This window comes from Saccostrea echinata, unplaced genomic scaffold, assembly GCF_033153115.1.
Source record: "Saccostrea echinata isolate AGI-Se365-2 ecotype Australia unplaced genomic scaffold, CSIRO_AGI_Sech_v1 ptg000054l, whole genome shotgun sequence".
NCBI classification, from domain to species: Eukaryota; Metazoa; Mollusca; class Bivalvia; order Ostreida; family Ostreidae; genus Saccostrea; species Saccostrea echinata.
In genome coordinates, this window is record NW_026889803.1 from 40,315,810 (window position 1) to 40,333,274 (window position 17,465).

The window sequence follows — 17,465 nt, forward strand, 5'->3', positions numbered from 1 at the left end:
TTGATTGGTTGGAGCTATGACTTTCATATTTCACATGTGTATTTCTTGTGACAAGACCTTTCTTTGGGTACCATCATATTTGAGTTTTTGACCTTGACCTTGGAGTTTGACCCACTTTAACAAAATTTTATGAGACTTTAACCTTGGCCATAACTTCTGAACAGTTTGTGCTTGGGGTTTCAAACTTCACATGTGTATTCTTTGTGGCAAGGCCTTCCTTTGGATACCAACAACTTTGACCTTTTGACCTTGACCTTGGAGTTTGACCTACTTTTGAAAAACTATTACCTTGACCATAACTTCTGAACAGTTCGTGCTTGGGGTTTCAAACTTCACATGTGTATTCTTTGTGGCAAGGCCTTCCTTTGGATACCAATCTCTTTGACCCTTTGACCTTGATCTAGGAGTTTGACCTTCTTTTGAAAAACTTTAACCATGGCCATAACTTTTGAACGGTTAGAGCTAGGGCTTTCATACTTCCCATATGTAATCCTTGTGACATGACCTTCCTTTGGATACCAACCACTTTGACCCTTTGACCTTGACCTAGGAGTTTGACCTACTTTTGAAAAACTTTAACCTTGGCCATAACTTTTGAATGGTTGATGCTAGGGCTTTCATTCTTCACATATGTAATTCTTGTGACATCACCTTCCTTTGGATACCAACAACTTTTACCTTGACCTTGATGTTTTACTTACTTTTAAAAAACTTTAACCTTCACCATAACTTTTGAACAGTTGCAGCTAGGGCTTTCAAATTTCACAGGTACATTCCTCAAAAAAAGACCTTTCTTTGGGTACCAACATTTCTCATCTTTTGGCCTGGGTTTTGACTTGCATTGAGAAACTTTACTTTAACCTTCGCCATAAGCTGCCATACGGGGGCATCAGTGTTTCACAAACACATCTTGTTTTTTTTTTTGAATAGAATGTCCTGCCAATTTGCCACTTTTCAAAATCCGAGGTACCAGCAACTGTAACATTAAAAACACCTGTACTGCTGTCTCTTGTTGTGTGGAGGTAGGAAAAGTTGGGAGGACATTTGAGTTCGTTATGGACATTGACTTCTGTAACCAGAAATTTACTGTGGGGATTGAAAAGCTGATAGAGGAAGTGTCCTTAAATATGTTTGACTATGGTAAGACCTAAAGATTTATAAAGATTTTTTTAAAAATCCTGTCTTTTTGTCCCATTGTTTTGAATTTTTTTAACTGTAAAATAATCATAACTTTAGATCATTTTTAAATTCTGCTGGAATTTGTAAATGTGCAACATAAGATATGAGTATTTGTGTAATATGATTTGTCTATTTTAGGAGTAAGAAAGGAAATAGTCATCATGGGTGTGATTAAATTATGGTATGTTTACTGTAATATACAATTCATCTAAACATCTGTTAATGAGCAAAGAAATTTTTCAATTGCAAATTGATATTTTCTTTGTAGTATAGTAAAATGACAGATTTTATTTCCACGTTTCATGAGGTTATCCATACATGTATGTGATATTAGCTCTTCATAATTAATTACAACACTATTTCTAATGTTTCAGGTACACGATATGGGACAATGTAGGAGAAGGTGTCTATGTGGTGACAGTGGATCTGGCTATCTGTTTTGAAGATGGAGGAGATTGTCTAGTGAACGTCAACATCTTTGATAAAGTGAAACTCTCCAAACAAGTTTGTGTTTGGGCCACACAATTCTTACACCCAGGTAGTGATTCTCCTGATTTCATCATCAAGTTCTGTATATTATTCTTGACACTACTGGTTCTTCATTAATCATACAGTATACAACGTCATGTCATTTGCTTGTTAATTTTATAAGAAACAGTTTGATAGCTTAAAAGTCTGTAATAAAAGTTGGATAATTAACACAGATTATGAGATGACATGTTTATTGTAATATACATGTATGTAAAGATCCTTAAACAAAGTTATATTCTTTATACTTTGTAGACTTTTCCCTGGAAACTTATATGAGAGAGCAGGGAATGAATGCTGTAGATCAAATTAAAGGTCTGGCATTGGATAAGCTTAAGGAAGCTCTTGGTCTGCCTACTTACCTGAATGACCCCCCTTGTTCTCTGACAGATTCAAAGTATGTCCCAAATACCAATGGAATCAAAAAAGGTAATTTGTGAACCAAAAACAACTTTGATTTATATAAAAGTGGTTCTGATGTTTGATAGTGAATCATTAAAAAAAAAGAACTTTAATTGTCACCACATGAACAAATAAAATTTCCTTTCCAGTTTGTTCCAAGAATTTGGGACAGGTGAATTCCAACTTACCCACTCTGCCAAGTAACATGGTGTGTCAAATAGGAGACTCCTGTACATCTATAGATTGCTGTGTTGAAGCCTCTATCATACAACACAACTTTCATGTCTATCTAGACATTGATCCTTGTAATTTCCGTATCAAATTTGGAATTGACAAGCTAGAGTTCATCATCTACATGCAGGAATTCTCGTTTGGCATTGAAAAGGACTTTCGCCTTGTGAACGTTGTCAGAATTAAGTAAGATACTTTCAACAATGCATTTGAAATCTCATGATATTATAACTGGTGAGATAAAGCTTTTTTTCAAATTTTATGAGTTGCAAAAACTTTAACCCTCAACCTTGTCCAATATCCTAATGTAATTTTTTGAAATAGATTTAAGATCTGGGACTTGTCAGCTGAGAACCAGTTCTTAGTCAACATGAAAATTGGTGTGTGCTTTGAGGAGAGCTCTTGTGTTCTGGACTTGGTTATCTTTAATGAGAAAAGATTTCCTAAAAATATTTGCGATTTTGCTGCGGCTGCACAAATTCAAAGTAGGTATTGAATGAAAACAGAGAAGTTTTAATTTGGTTTTCTCAGCAGTTGCATAATCATGTATGCCTGTGAACACAGCTGTATCAAGTAAGTTACTACATACTTTTACAGATTTCTCCTTTAAGAACTGGAGGGATGCCCTGCCTGACAACCCAGGTGAAATCCTTGCATCTGCAGCCAGTGATCAGCTGATGGAATACTTGGGAATTGCTGGTTACTTAAAGAAAGACCAATGTTCTGCTGCTCCCACAACTGCCACTGTCAAAGGCTGGAATGATGGTAAACCAAATTTTTTTTTATTTCAATTGATCTGATTTTATGAACTTCATTTTTGAAGCGTATTCCATTGAAAATTATTTGGATTTTAATAAGATCTGAAGCATCAATATTTATTTTTACAGCTTGTCCAAAGTCATCTTGGTACACAAAACCAGATCTGTCTGGTTTGCCTGTCCTCTGTTCTATCTTGTCTAAGTGCACTGAGGTCAGATGTTGTGTGGAAGTTAAACCCATCCGTCGAAACTTTGAGGCTTACATAGATATTGACCCTTGCTACAAGACAATGGTTATTGGAATTGAAGAATACAAAACCAAGATCAATCTCCTCACTTATTCCTTTGGTAAGTATAGATGCCAAGTAATAAGTCATTTTATTATTTGATTGAATAATTCCTAGCTTTCAGATTGGCTGAAATCCAATATTAAGAAAAAATATTGTTATATTCACCTGTACATGACCTTCCAAGTGTATATAAGAATATATTTTTTCTACATTAGACTAAAAATAGATTGAGAACATCCAAATTGATACAATTAGTAATGAAAAATTATTTTAGCTGCACCCATTTTCCACTAAGGTGAACCTAACATTCAGGCACGCAGTATTGGAGGAAGGGAGGTGTTATTAATTTAGTATATATATGTTCATTGAAAGGCCCCCCCCCCCCATCTTTTTTGATCCAATACAGTCAAATCCCTCCTACGTACATGGAGCTTAGTACAAATACCATTTCTGCTTGAACTTTCAGTAAGGCATGATATTTTCGGCTATACATAATAAGCGTCTCTCAAATAGTGACCTAGATTCTCATTGGTTGCCAGATTAGCTCATCAACACTGAAATTTACACAGCTTTTCATTCACGGGTGAAATACACATGGAATAAAAATGGTTCAGACGTCAATGAGTTGCGCAAGGAACCGGTTTTATCGTTTCTTACAGTAAAGAGGTGTGGCTTATCTCATTGTTTGTAACAACAATCTTAAGTTGCTAATGTTATGAATTTCTTAACCAATGAGAGTCTAGGTCACCATTTGAGAGACGCTAATTATGTATCGCCGAGATTGTCACGCCTTACTGAAAGTTCAAGCAGATATGGTTTTTGTACTAACTCTCCACCCACTCCACCTATAAATAATTTTTTAAAAGATTTGTCTTTTTTTTCCCTTCCCTCCCATTCCACCTCCTCCCCCCCCCCCCCTTATACACACATTTTGGATGCTATGTGTCTAACATTTTTTTTTTACTTTGATTAGATTAAGAAGTTGCAGATTAATACTACTGGTTGCAGATTAATACTACTGGTTATGTTTATTTTAACCATGCTGTTTTCGCTCTGTTTAGCTAGGATTTCAACAAATGTAAACAATTAAGAAAAAATATCATGATTTGCTTAGCAAGTTTGTATTATATAATCATTAAATCATATATTAAAATATTATAGCTTTTTTTTCAGTCAGTTAACCTTAAAAACAGCAATAATTGTATATTGTTACCTGATAATACAATAAAGAAAAAAAATTACGTGGGATTATAATTGCTTTACAAAATATTTCAATGCAGGTACAAAGGAAAGTTTTTGGCTGCAAGATGTGGTAAAAATAGAGTAAGTCCTTTAGCTATGTATTTTAATTTATTTTTATTGTATAAGTAATAGATATTACATACTTATATTTTGAATTAGCATAAAGTCAGTTTTATTCTATTTGCCACACAGGTACAGTGTGGTGGATCTAGCAGGGGATGCTAAGTATCTGATTAACATGCAGTTACAAGTTTGTATAGAAAGTGGACAACCATGCATGTTCTCCCATGACATTGCTAAAGATATCTATCTTCCCAAGATTGGATGTGACTGGTCACTTGATTTCTCAAGTAAGTAATTTTATTGTGTTGAACCTTAATATCTATCTGACAGAATGTCCATTTATACACTTATTAAGAAAACTGCACATGAATAATTAGATGTATATCTGACGTCATGGTTAATTTTTTTTGGGAAGGTTTCTCCCTGACGGATTTTTATAAGAACATGTCAGTGACTGCTGGAAATGTGTTGTCAGCCACCCACTTGTCTCTTCTGAAGGAAGCCCTAGGGATCACAAACTTTCTCCTACCCCCGGCTAAACAGTGCAATAGAGACTCAGCTGATTACAAACCAGAGACAACAGATCAGCCTGGGTGGAAAGTGGGTAAGTACAGATAGAAATGATTGGATTTTTGAAAGTTAAATCTGTAAATTATCTTACATGAAAGGAAATTGAATTACGATGGAATTAGATAAAAGTATCAAGTGTGCTAATTATAGTTAGATTTTCTTGCTTTGATTATATGTTTTCACATTGTAAAGCTGCAGTCTGTCAAACTGCATTAAATCTTGTTACTGTTAAATGATAAATTTTTCAGATTGCCCTCTAAGTGTTGGAAATCTTACCCGATTTGGACAAAATATTCCAATCAACTGTCACATGAAGAAGCACTGCACAGCTGTTGAATGTTGTATAGATTTCCAGGATCCTTTACAGCAGACAATCCATTTGTTTCTAGATTTTAATCTCTGTCTTCAGACATTTGAAATCGGCATAGAGAATCTCATTCAAAAAAGAACACTGTTTTCATACACATATGGCGTTCAGGATCATTTCCGTCTTGGTGATGTGGCCCAAATTGAGTATGTGGGATTCAAATAAGAGAGGCTAAAGAAAATTGATGCTTTGTTATTTTTTATTTAAGAAATGTGTTTCTAACAAAATTAGTTTTTTTATGATTATACAAATTCAGTAAACATTTGCAGTGTACAATTAAGCATATTCTTATTTAACTTATGAACTGGTTTTGCAGGTTTAAAGTTGTTGACCTTGATGAGAACTTGGAGATGACGGTGAAGTTGAAGTTCTGTTTAGAGGATAATCTGTGTGTATATGAGCTGGATTTGTTTGACAAAAAAATTATTCCCAAGCCAGGATGTAACTGGGATCTGCCTTATTTAGATCCAAGTAAGACAATTTACAGTTATTAACAAATAACAAAATTGTTATTGTTGCCCATGATACCTTGACAGACCTCAGTTTCAATATCCTCAGTAATGGAGCTAGTTTAAAAAAAAATTTCTAGCCAAATATGTATAAATTAAATTTTATGATGCAGCATTCATCAAGTGATCCAAACCCTTCATTTCAGACTTCTCATTGAAGAACTGGTACAGTACCATGCAGTTAGCCATTGGTTCCCAGCTCTCCAGACTGAATGCTGCTAAACTGCTGGAGGAGCTGGGTGTCGCTCAGTTCCTGAACAGGGAACCTTGTGAGAGATCCAGCTCAGTCTATAGCCCCTCTGTAGATGGATGGAAAACTGGTTGGTTCATATATTACATGATGTATACCTACATATAAATGGAGCTTAAGTTTCAGATATAATGTCAAAACAATGAAGAGTAAATGATTGATATAGTGTGACTTGAAGGATTTTTTTTTTATTGTTGCAGACTGTCAGATGTCTGTAAACACCACTGCCCTGTCAGGTGATGTGACCTGTCTAGTAAAGGACACATGTACCAGTGTCAGCTGTTGTATGGATGTAAATTTCCTACAGAGGGCATTTGAGGCATATGTAACCATAGACCCATGTAACAACTATCTTGAAGTTGGCATTGAGAAGTTAAACTTCAATGTCAGCTTGAAGGACTTCACATTTGGTTAGTTTTCTATTAAAAATCTCTTTTGCTACATATACTATACAAAAATTGCAATGTTTTAAGATCTTCATGACAACAATTTTTCAGTTCTAGTCTCTTGTTACCATTGTCAATAGATGCACATGAACATGTATTTCTCACATGTCAATAAAACTGGTTTAATGTATATGGTTTTTCATTTTCAGGAAGCACAGGAAAGTTTTACCTAAATGGCATTGTTCGTATTGAGTAAGTTCATTTTAACATCCCAGTAATAGCCCATAATTGTATATGAAATATGTGGTGAATTTATGTTTGTGTAAATGAGAATTTCCTTCCCTTGATAGTTACACAATTGAGGACTTGGAAGTGGAAAGACAGTTTAGGGTGTCTCTAGTTTTGAAAGTCTGCTTTGAAGCCACAGATGATAGTCAGTGTATTCTAAGTTTGGATGTATTAAATGGAACTTTGCTGCCCAAGTCTATATGTGACTGGGCTGCTGGATTTTCAACACCAAGTAAGTATGCAAGGAAAAAATAGTCAATTTGGTTACATTGTTTGTTAAAAGAAATAGTTTAGATCAGTGTGGTATGCAAAAGCTTTCTATTTGTTCTCTAAGATAATGAGAAAAAAGAGAGGGTATCAATTACATTGAAATACTTTATTTTTATTTTACAGACTTTGATATTAACCAGTGGTACACAGCTGAAAATATCAACCCTAACACTGTGCTAAGCCTCATAGACAGGAGGAAACTACTGAACAAACTAGGAATTGGTTCTTATCTCAGTGTCAATCCTTGTTCATTTACATCTGAAATGTTCAGTCCAGCCAATAGCAAAGGATGGAAAAATGGCAAGTTTATTGTTCAAGTGGGCTTTCATTCTGTTGTCTGGATTTCAGGGCAGAAGCAACTGAAGTATAGAAATTAATGGCACTTTCCCCTAAAGTCTTGACATAAAAATTTGAGGAAATTAAAATATATAAAATGTACTTGTATATACTATTTGACCTATTAAAGAGAGATGGAAGCTTTTCTAGAGAATTAAGGGTAAGAGCCAATTTGAAAATTAATTTGTGTTAGAACATAATACATTTATCTAAACTCAAATGCACTTACTGACTTAGAAAATTCACTCCTCTAATAATGGGGAAAATATTCACATGGAAAATGCCTAAGTATCACTATTAGCTTCAAATTGAGAAATTTAATATATACATGAAGTTTTAAATGTAAATACAAAATGACCTTGATTTACAAACAGAACTCTAATTGAGAATCAATAATGGAGGACTTGGATTTATAGGTATTTTCTACCTTTTTCTACAGATTGTAAAAAGGACCTGTCAGCAGATGTTCCAGCCCTTCCCCCCTTTGCTCGTTGTAACATAGCCTCCTACTGTACAGGAATCACTTGTTGTCTTGCTGAAAACACTGTCCTGGGTACACATTTCACTGTTGGAGTCCAACTGGATGACTGTAATCATATCCTGACCATTAATGTAGAACAACTCACTGTTAAAGTGAATCTTAATGGATACAGTTTTGGTAAGATCACTCTGGACATCAAAATGTTATTCATGGGGAGGAACCTTTTAATTTTAGTACATTTCTTTTGATGAATTTACAGTTTTTTCATTATTAATTTTGACATTTTCTTTGGTTTAGAATTCATTTGTCTTTGTAATACTTTTATAAAACTGTTTTTCCAGGTGTCACTGAGAAGCGCTACTTGATGAGTGTTGTACAGTTTGAGTAAGTATGAATCAATTGTATGACTAAATCCTTTTAATTAAGTCTTATGGTTGCAGGCAAAAAAAAAAAAAAATCAGACTAAACAAAGAAAAACTAACTCTTTTACTTTTTTGTCAGATTCACCATTGTTGATGTGCCTGGAGAGAAGAGCTACAAAATTTCTCTTAGTATTGCCATCTGCTATGGTGTGGGGCCATGTATTCTGGACAAAACCAATCTACTCACAGATTACAAGCTTCCAAAATCTCTGTGTGAATGGGGCTCTGGATTCAATATTCCAAGTAAAGCACACTTATGATCTGTATGCTTGTGGTGTAACAAGTTATTAATTTAAGCACTGAGAAGAAATTTTGCCTATTAGATTTCCATGGATACTTTAAAAAAAAAAATGAGAAAGTGTATTCTGAAATTGTTTGTATTTCCAGATTTCTCGGGAGTGTCTTGGATGACAGCTAAGAACCTGGCCGTGTCTGCAGCATTGTCTGTGGCTAACTCTGATTCTCTGCTGTCTCTGTTGGGAATGGACCAATATCTGTATAATACACCAGACCAGTGTGTGAGAACAGCAGCTTTGTACACTCCCAGCATAAATGGTTGGAAAAATGGTTCGTAGGAAAGTAAACTATTTTTTTTAAGTCAAACAATCATAAATCCTGATAAACCCAATTCTTTTATTTACTTTACCTTGTACAGTGTAAATGAGTGACAATGATATTGTTTTCAACTACATGTATATGCTAAAATGAATTCTTCTGTTTAGATTGTCCTAATGCCTCAGTTCCAGTGGGCTTGCCAGATAAGGTGTCCTGTCTAATTCCCAGCATATGTACCGGAATAGACTGTTGTGCGGAGGTTGATTTCCTGGCAGGTAGAACCATCAGGGCTCAAGTGCTACTGGATCCTTGTCAGGCAATAATGAGCTTGAACCTTGAGAAGATGCAATATAACATCACACTGTTTGATTATGATTATGGAACTACAGACCATTTCTCTCTTCAAGGAGCCTTTAGATTAGAGTAAGTTTCCTTTAAATCATTGGTCATGCATTTTATGAATGTACTTGAGTTCATTAAGTACAGTTAATACATGTACAAACAGATATATTTTATTTACATGTACTTGAATAACCCAATATTTGAAAATGTATTTGACTACTGTTCTGTGATGGTGCTGAGTGGTTAATTTTTGTATGTATCTAACCGACTAAGATGCAGGGCAACTTTTTTTATACATGTAGATTTAAATGATTGTAAAATAAAGTGCTTTTAGTATGTATTGTATGTAATCTTATTTTACATCTTGACTTTTTTTTGGCAGCTTTAACCTACAGAACTTGAAGATACAAAGAAAGTACCTTTTGAATTTGAACCTGAGTTTGTGCCTAGAGGCAGCTAATCCTAATGACTGCGTTTTCTCTGCCCCAATATTTGAGAATGCCATCCTTCCAAAGAACCCATGCAGTATTGATCTGAACTACATCAATCCAAGTAGGGCAATTATATTTGTAAATGCTGTGTATTAATACACTGCATGATAAAAGAAATTTTGTATTTTTTGATTGTTTAATTGCAATATAATATGTAACTCAATTCTGTCAACGTATTTTATTGTAGGTTTTGATTTGTCAGCATGGAAAACAGCTAACAGTTTTGGAGCTTTATTAACAAGAGAGCAGCGTATGTTGTTATTGAGAGAGTTGGGTATTGAGGAGTATGTAGGAGTAGGCTGTTCTAGGATTGCCACTCCCTACAGTCCTGAAACACACCCAGGATGGAATGTCTCCTCAGGTAAAAAATGATAAAAGATTATATTGTTCTCTAGTTACAATGATATTATGGTTATAAATTTCTCTAGATTCTCGTGGATGTAATATTGCCTTTCACAGATGTCAAATCTTTTATTTTGCACACACAAATTAAATTGTCTTTTATTTTGCCAAAATTTACTTAACATTTCAAATTTTGATTCCAGGCTGTTCCCTGACACCCCCTAGCCTTCCCAGCAGTAAGATCAGCTGTTATGTTGGGACTACCTGTACCAGTGTGTCCTGTTGTGTGGACGATGACCTCACTAAGCTTTCTTATCGGATGTCCCTCGACATTGACACTTGTGCTGAGAAAATGATTATTAAGCTGGAGAAGATGTCCTACACTGTATCTCTGTTTGACTATCAGATGGGAACCAAAGGCACTGCTAAACTGTTTGGTGTTCTTGTGGTAGAGTAAGTTATTTTCTTGCTTCAAGTGACTTTGAAGATGTGATCTAAACCTTTTCTTTCAGGGAAGATGTCATTGAAATATCAGTATAAAAAATCTTCTCCAACAAAAATTTTAAATACTTATATTTCAAGGTTTTTAAAGTAATTGAAGAGTTATCTTTTCAAGGTAATAAGAGTGCATTTAACATGGCAAATGCAAATGGTTTGGTTCGATCACTTTGAAAAGTAAATTTACTCTTTCTATTTTTCCTTGAGGTATGTGATAGATGACTTAACCCTGACTGGACAGTTTGTGGTGGACCTTAGAATGAAGCTGTGCTACAGCAGTGGTGCTAGCTGTGAACTTGACATCACTGTACTTCAGGGATTCAAGCTCCCTAAACCTCAGTGTAACTTTGCTGGAGGAATGTTTGCAATCAAAGGTACCCTTTATGTACAGTATGATTAAACTGATCATATGATTTTCAGTAGGGATAAACACAGGTGTTTTGTGCCTTTTGTAAAGAAAATAATTTTAAGCAAGCAATTTTGGATGAAATATTGTAATGTAAAGGTAATAGCAGCAGATGATTGCAGGTTTCTTATTGTTTCAGACTTTTCACTGAGTAAATGGCTAACTGACAAGAAAGCAGTAATACAAGGAGCCAGTCTGGAACAGTGGGCCATTGACCTCCTGAAATCAGAGCTTAAAATCTCGAACTTCCTCCTCAATCCTGCCTGTAGTAGAAACAGTCTGGGTGCTGGAGATGGAAACTGGAATGTGGCTGGTGAGTCTGATTTCATTTCTTTATAACTTCATAGGTAAGAAGTAATACATGGAATGTGTCAAATTTGGACAGCATTAAACACTATTAGTCTTTGCTTTTGAGGTGATTCTCATGCTTTTTAACATGCTCTTTAAATTGGAAAAATCATGGTATGTTTTAGTACGGTAATACGTTCAGTTCTGATTTGTTCTAGCCTGCCCCAATGCTCCCAGCATTCCTGCACTTCCAAGTCACACTTCCTGTTCTCTGACATCCTACTGCTCTGGAGTTACCTGTTGTACTGATGTGGCACTATTGAAAACCTCCATTCAGACCGAAGTCAAAATTGATCGCTGTAAAGGCAAGGTCTTCATCAAATTGGAGAAAATGGAGGCTACCATTATTCTGACCAAGTTTGAATTCTTCACATGGCAGAAGTATACACTGCAGAATGTTTTCAAATTAGAGTAAGTTACTGCTACCTGGAGAGAAGGAAAATTCATAGTAAAGTAAATTAATTTTATAAATCAGAGAGATGAAAATTTGGGCAAAGATTTTAAATATGAAAATGGTAAATGTAATTAAAATCCTTTTTTTTTTTAAATTAATAATTTCTGATAATAAAGTCATATGAATTGTTTCCAGGTATAAGATTGACTTCCTGTCTGCTGAGGGTGTGTTTTTGTTTAACATGAAGATTAGTGCCTGTTTTGAGAGCTCTGGAGATTGTCGGCTCAGTTTCCCAGTAATGACCGATGTCAAAGTGCCTTTCCTTGACTGTGATTTCAAGACTCTGCCATATGCTATACCAGGCAAGAGGATGTTCATTTGAATATTAGAATATAATATTTACTGTATAAACTGTAATCATCACATGTTTAATTGTAAGATAATCAGTTTCAATTTTTCATCCAGAAATACAAACACCAGAAGAGTATAATTTTTATTTGGTTACAAACAAATTCATAGATATGCATACATAATACCTTAAAGTTTTTACAAATCATTGTTAATAACTTTAATGCTTTCAGGCTTCACATTCAGTAATTTCCTGACAAGTAAAGGTCTGCCAGTCTCAACATCAGTTCTTACAAGTTTGATAGCTGAACAGCTTCTTGAAGAGCTGGGAATAGGAGGATTTTTTAAGGCTACTTCTTGTAACAGAGCCAGTTATACAGCAGCATTGGCATCAGGCTTTGAAATAGGTAGCTATTTGTAAAGATGTCTGTTTTATTTGACTTAATTTGAATTGAAATTTTCTTATTCACAAGTTTAAGTACTGATATTTTTGCAGATCTCTGCTGTGTGTCATAAGTGAATTTTAGATATGATACTTGTTTTTGTTTCAGATTCTGGTTGCAGAGAGAATATCTCTCCTTTCCTCTCAACTCTGCCCAGTAATACAAATTGTAGGATCTCCTCCTCCTGCACTGGGATCAGCTGTTGTACTGATGTCTCCACCATTGGAAGGACACTGCAGTATAACATTGATATTGATGCCTGTTCCCACACTCTCACCCTGGCTATAGAGGATTTCAGTCTCAATATATCCCTTATAGATTTCAAATTTGGCATTGAACAGAAGTTTACAATAGATCAAGTTTTCTCTCTTGAGTAAGTTCTTGCAGTTTTATATACAAAATATATTCATTTGAACTTACAATAAAGCTTTATTCTGTAAGGTACATATATATCTATACAGAAATTATATCATCATGAAATAAATTGAAGGGATTTGTTTTCAGGTACAAAATAACAGATTTGAGTGGACACAGGCAATTCCTGATAGATGCCAAACTTAGTGTGTGCTTCAACGATCCTTCACCATGTGTTATACAAGGCACTCTTCTCAGTAACTACCTAGTAACAAAACCATCATGTGCCTGGTACACAGGGTTTTGGAAGTCAGGTTAGTTAGCATTCTTTGTTGAAGATATGTGTAAGAAAAAGTTAATTCCATTAATTCAACACATTAAAGCTCTTCATGTACTGTATACAGAGAAATTTTTGTCCCCGTTTTATTTTCGCCCCTTTTGCTTTACTCATAGGTGGGCGAATTTTAAATGGGGCAAATTAAAAAAAATGGCATAATTTCTTAAACAGAACTGCAACAGGGCGAATTTAAATTGGGGCAAAATTCTTTGCAAATGTGAAAGAGCGAAAATAACACGGGTGAAAATAACCCTTTGCTCAGTATTTGAATTGTGTCCTCTTTGCAGATTTCTCACTGTCCTCGTATATTTCTACCAATAACTTGCCAAGTGTGGGGCAGCTGAGTTCTAGTCATGTCTCTAAACTGTTAGAGATTCTGGGAATTTCAAAATACATGAAGCAACCCTCATGTGAAAAAGATTCTGGAATATATGAAGATGCTTACCAAGGGTGGAAGTCAGGTAAGTGATTTATGTTGTTTAGGGAGAGGGTTGTAGAAATCATTGTATTGATACTTCTTGTTAAAGTAACATACTTTCTGTAAAAATGGTAATTACTTGAACCATTTTAACAAGTGAAGCTGGTATTTTCAGATTAATTTGTAAAATTTTGAAAATAAAAAACGTTCTTTTGGCTATGACATTTCAATTTAGACAGGTGAATGGTCATACTTTTGTGCTTGCCACAAATTTTGCTCACAACCAGAGTTACTACATGTACAACTTTCAACCAATTACATGTCTATGAAACTCAGCCACAGGAAATTTCAGTTTGACTTTTTTGAAAGATACAGAGTTCTTTTTAAACTATTTTAAAGATAATCCACGAAAGTATTAGTTCCATAAGAACAGTTTTGGATCTGGTTATGTCTATTTTACCTTCCTATTTATATATGATCACAGAAATGAGAGTTCATTCTGAAAACATGACTGAGTAATGTTCTTTAATAGATTGTGAATTATGCACTTTATACTTGAGAGTAAGTAAGTATTCCTTGTAATTTCAGAATGTTTGAGGGATAGCTCTGTCAGCAAACCTGTCATCAATGATAACCTGGCTACCTGTATCCTGCAGGAGATGTGTACAGGTGTACAGTGCTGTGTCAGTGTTCCAAGGTTTGGGCTTTCAGTGGAGACCTTTATACAGATCAGTGCCTGTGAACACCAGCTGAGAGTGGGAATTGACAATCTGAAGTTTAACAGAAGTCTGTATGGATACACTTTTGGGAACAAAGAGCAGTTTGACTTGTATGGTTTTGTAGTCATTGAGTAAGTATTTCTTTGAATTATTTTCAAAGACAGTTTCATTTTGATAACAGATTTGTTTAAATTCTTCTGAAACTAGGATTTTTCTCATTGTTTAGCAATATCAAAGCACTTTACCCATGGATATTCTACTTTCTGGAATAAGTATTAATATATTCATAGTTGGATGGTGTTTGATCATTTTATTTCAGCTTTATCATAACGGATCTTAAGTTTGAGGGCAGTGGTGGACACTACCTGGTCAATCTGAACATCAGTCTATGTTATGAAGCGGGGCAGCCTTGTGAAGTAGTGATTCCTGTGTTTGAAAATTCAGCTCTTCCTAAGGAAATCTGCAACAGAGGACAAGATTTTCTAGACCCAAGTAAGAACAAAGAACTCTCTTCTAATATGCATGTACTTGCAGGTTTATGGAAACATTTTATACAGTTTATATAGAAGAATAAAACTTAAATTAGTGCTTTGATGTATTATGATGTGCTTTTCTACAATAATTAATGAGGAGGTTTTACTAAAATCATTTAATATATGATTTGCATAGCTTTCTCCCTGGCTAACTGGAAAACAAAGCTTGGACTGTCAGGTCCCACACTGGAGATCCATTACATCAGACAGCTATTACAAGACCTAGGAGTAGCTACATATCTGAAAAACTCCAGCAGCAAATGTGACTGGTCAAAGTCCCCATATAGCACAGCTGATGGCAATGGATGGACAGACAGTAAGACAAAAAAATACATCTTAAAAGAAATGAGATATTTTTAATACATTTACGTAGCAGAGCAATATGAATAGACTGTTAACAGTAAATGATCAGATCTAGCAGTAAAAAAGTTTTAGGTCTGATGACACATTCAGCCAATATCTTTTTTTGATTTTCTTGGTAATACAGTACAAAAAATATTATTCATAATCATCATTATCTTGTGATTTCTAAAACTGTTTTCAAAGTGTCTTAAGAAATAATTACTCTAAAAATTGTGATATTGACAGAGTGATTAAAGTACCTTGAATTTTGATCACAAATTCTTAGAAAAAATATATACATGTATTATTGAAGAAAATGTTGTCTGACCTTAGATAGAATTTATTCACAAAGGAAAAGCATATAATGTAACAGAGTTTAGACATTTCATGCAATTTAATAATTATAATCCTGTGCTTTTTAAGAATTTTCGAATATTATTAAATTCATGCTAACTAACTGACAATATTATTTTTTAGATTGTACTACACCTACAGTAGGACTTGTTTCCCTTGGTGCTAAAACAAGATGTGCCATCTCTGACTCATGTTCTGATGTACATTGCTGTGTACAGTCAGACACAATACAAGACACCCTGGAGGCCTACATCAATGTAGATTCCTGCAATGGGAAGATTGCTGTTGGTATTGAGAAATTCCACTGGACTGACCGACTGCTAGGATATGAGTTTGGAAAAGTCAGACATTTATCAATGCTGGGTGTTGTAAATCTTGAGTAAGTCCTATTATAAAATTAATGTAAAATGAAGTATTTGTATGATTTTTCTAACCTTACTGCCAACTTTTTTATCACCATTGTTGTAGTGTATCCATGCTTCAATTATTATAATATGATCAATCCCTACACATGCATGTATAATTACTGAATTTTTATTTCATTAAGTTACAGAATCTGAGAATATGCATTGTACATGAACTAAATATTTCTTATTGCTATAGTTACTCCATAGTGGATCTTGATGCAGAGAATGTGTTTGCTGTCAGTATGAACCTGAGTGTCTGTTATGAGTCTACTGGACCCTGTGAACTCAGTATCCCAATATTCAATGAACATAGACTTAATAAACCAACATGTAACTGGACAAGAGGATTTGCTGTCAACAGTGAGTTTATCCTAATACTTGAATAGACAAATTCAATGAATTTTCCCTCTATTCATCTGACTAAATATTAAATTTATACCAGATGATGGCAAACATATGTTGTCAAGCCTTTCTAATCTGGACACATGTTCTCAAGCAAATTGTCTGGATTAATGATTACTGAAACAAACCTTTTATAAATGTTAGATATAAATATTACTAGTAATTCTGTTTCCAACAAATATCATCTGGAAAGTGAAGTATCCAAATTGTTGGTGTTTGGATTAACGAGGCTTCACTGTACTAACATTGAACGATTAGCATTTCTTGAATGTTATTACAGACTTCTCTAAAGAAAAATGGTTGGGATCTCGTGGATACACTGTAAATGACACACTGCCTTCTTATGTCATTTCGGAGTTGTTGCATGACCTTGACATTATCCAGTATTTGGGCGATTCCAGCTGTAATAGGAAATCAATCCCATTCTATCCCAATAGAAATGGATGGAATACTGGTGAGAGAGTAAAACATTGTAGTCTCACAATTTAGTCTCTTAATTGTTACCTATTCAGTAACTATATTTATGTCCATATGAAATGTTGCCATGAAGTGCATTTGGCAACATGATAGTTACTTTTGGTCATGCTATATGATTTTGTCTTAGGCTGTGACAGACCAGTAAGCTTGGCTCCCATTGGTTCTGACACCACCTGTCATCTGTTCAGCTTCTGTACAGGAGTACGGTGCTGCTCTGACCTGCCCCAGCTTCAGAGATCCTTCAACACCTGGTTACTCATAGATCACTGTAACTACAAACTCAGCATTGGTATTGAGAGATTTGCTGTCAATGCTAGTCTTCATGACTTCAAATTTGGGAGGAAGGAAATGATTAATCTTAATGGAGTTGTCAGACTACAGTA

General features: G+C 34.8%; 1 protein-coding gene across 1 annotated transcript in view; it reads left to right on the forward strand.

Moving 5' to 3' along the window:
• The window catches only part of LOC133172002 (uncharacterized), a 106,050-nt gene that overhangs the window by 31,636 nt on the left and 56,949 nt on the right, over positions 1 to 17,465 (forward strand). The window contains exons 52-92 of the mRNA XM_061306800.1: positions 931 to 1,140; positions 1,318 to 1,360; positions 1,554 to 1,717; positions 1,963 to 2,136; positions 2,259 to 2,526; positions 2,665 to 2,825; positions 2,938 to 3,105; positions 3,228 to 3,446; positions 4,669 to 4,711; positions 4,823 to 4,980; positions 5,109 to 5,297; positions 5,512 to 5,776; positions 5,947 to 6,101; positions 6,286 to 6,459; positions 6,590 to 6,799; positions 6,985 to 7,027; positions 7,126 to 7,295; positions 7,457 to 7,633; positions 8,109 to 8,327; positions 8,492 to 8,534; positions 8,652 to 8,815; positions 8,960 to 9,139; positions 9,295 to 9,550; positions 9,852 to 10,021; positions 10,148 to 10,321; positions 10,506 to 10,755; positions 11,008 to 11,174; positions 11,346 to 11,519; positions 11,713 to 11,965; positions 12,144 to 12,310; positions 12,530 to 12,703; positions 12,848 to 13,112; positions 13,244 to 13,407; positions 13,718 to 13,891; positions 14,437 to 14,698; positions 14,887 to 15,059; positions 15,237 to 15,416; positions 15,920 to 16,175; positions 16,400 to 16,563; positions 16,886 to 17,059; positions 17,210 to 17,462. Of these exons, the coding sequence (XP_061162784.1) occupies positions 931 to 1,140; positions 1,318 to 1,360; positions 1,554 to 1,717; positions 1,963 to 2,136; positions 2,259 to 2,526; positions 2,665 to 2,825; positions 2,938 to 3,105; positions 3,228 to 3,446; positions 4,669 to 4,711; positions 4,823 to 4,980; positions 5,109 to 5,297; positions 5,512 to 5,776; positions 5,947 to 6,101; positions 6,286 to 6,459; positions 6,590 to 6,799; positions 6,985 to 7,027; positions 7,126 to 7,295; positions 7,457 to 7,633; positions 8,109 to 8,327; positions 8,492 to 8,534; positions 8,652 to 8,815; positions 8,960 to 9,139; positions 9,295 to 9,550; positions 9,852 to 10,021; positions 10,148 to 10,321; positions 10,506 to 10,755; positions 11,008 to 11,174; positions 11,346 to 11,519; positions 11,713 to 11,965; positions 12,144 to 12,310; positions 12,530 to 12,703; positions 12,848 to 13,112; positions 13,244 to 13,407; positions 13,718 to 13,891; positions 14,437 to 14,698; positions 14,887 to 15,059; positions 15,237 to 15,416; positions 15,920 to 16,175; positions 16,400 to 16,563; positions 16,886 to 17,059; positions 17,210 to 17,462 (7,447 nt within the window). The remainder of the gene's footprint in view (positions 1 to 930; positions 1,141 to 1,317; positions 1,361 to 1,553; positions 1,718 to 1,962; positions 2,137 to 2,258; positions 2,527 to 2,664; positions 2,826 to 2,937; positions 3,106 to 3,227; positions 3,447 to 4,668; positions 4,712 to 4,822; positions 4,981 to 5,108; positions 5,298 to 5,511; positions 5,777 to 5,946; positions 6,102 to 6,285; positions 6,460 to 6,589; positions 6,800 to 6,984; positions 7,028 to 7,125; positions 7,296 to 7,456; positions 7,634 to 8,108; positions 8,328 to 8,491; positions 8,535 to 8,651; positions 8,816 to 8,959; positions 9,140 to 9,294; positions 9,551 to 9,851; positions 10,022 to 10,147; positions 10,322 to 10,505; positions 10,756 to 11,007; positions 11,175 to 11,345; positions 11,520 to 11,712; positions 11,966 to 12,143; positions 12,311 to 12,529; positions 12,704 to 12,847; positions 13,113 to 13,243; positions 13,408 to 13,717; positions 13,892 to 14,436; positions 14,699 to 14,886; positions 15,060 to 15,236; positions 15,417 to 15,919; positions 16,176 to 16,399; positions 16,564 to 16,885; positions 17,060 to 17,209; positions 17,463 to 17,465) is intronic.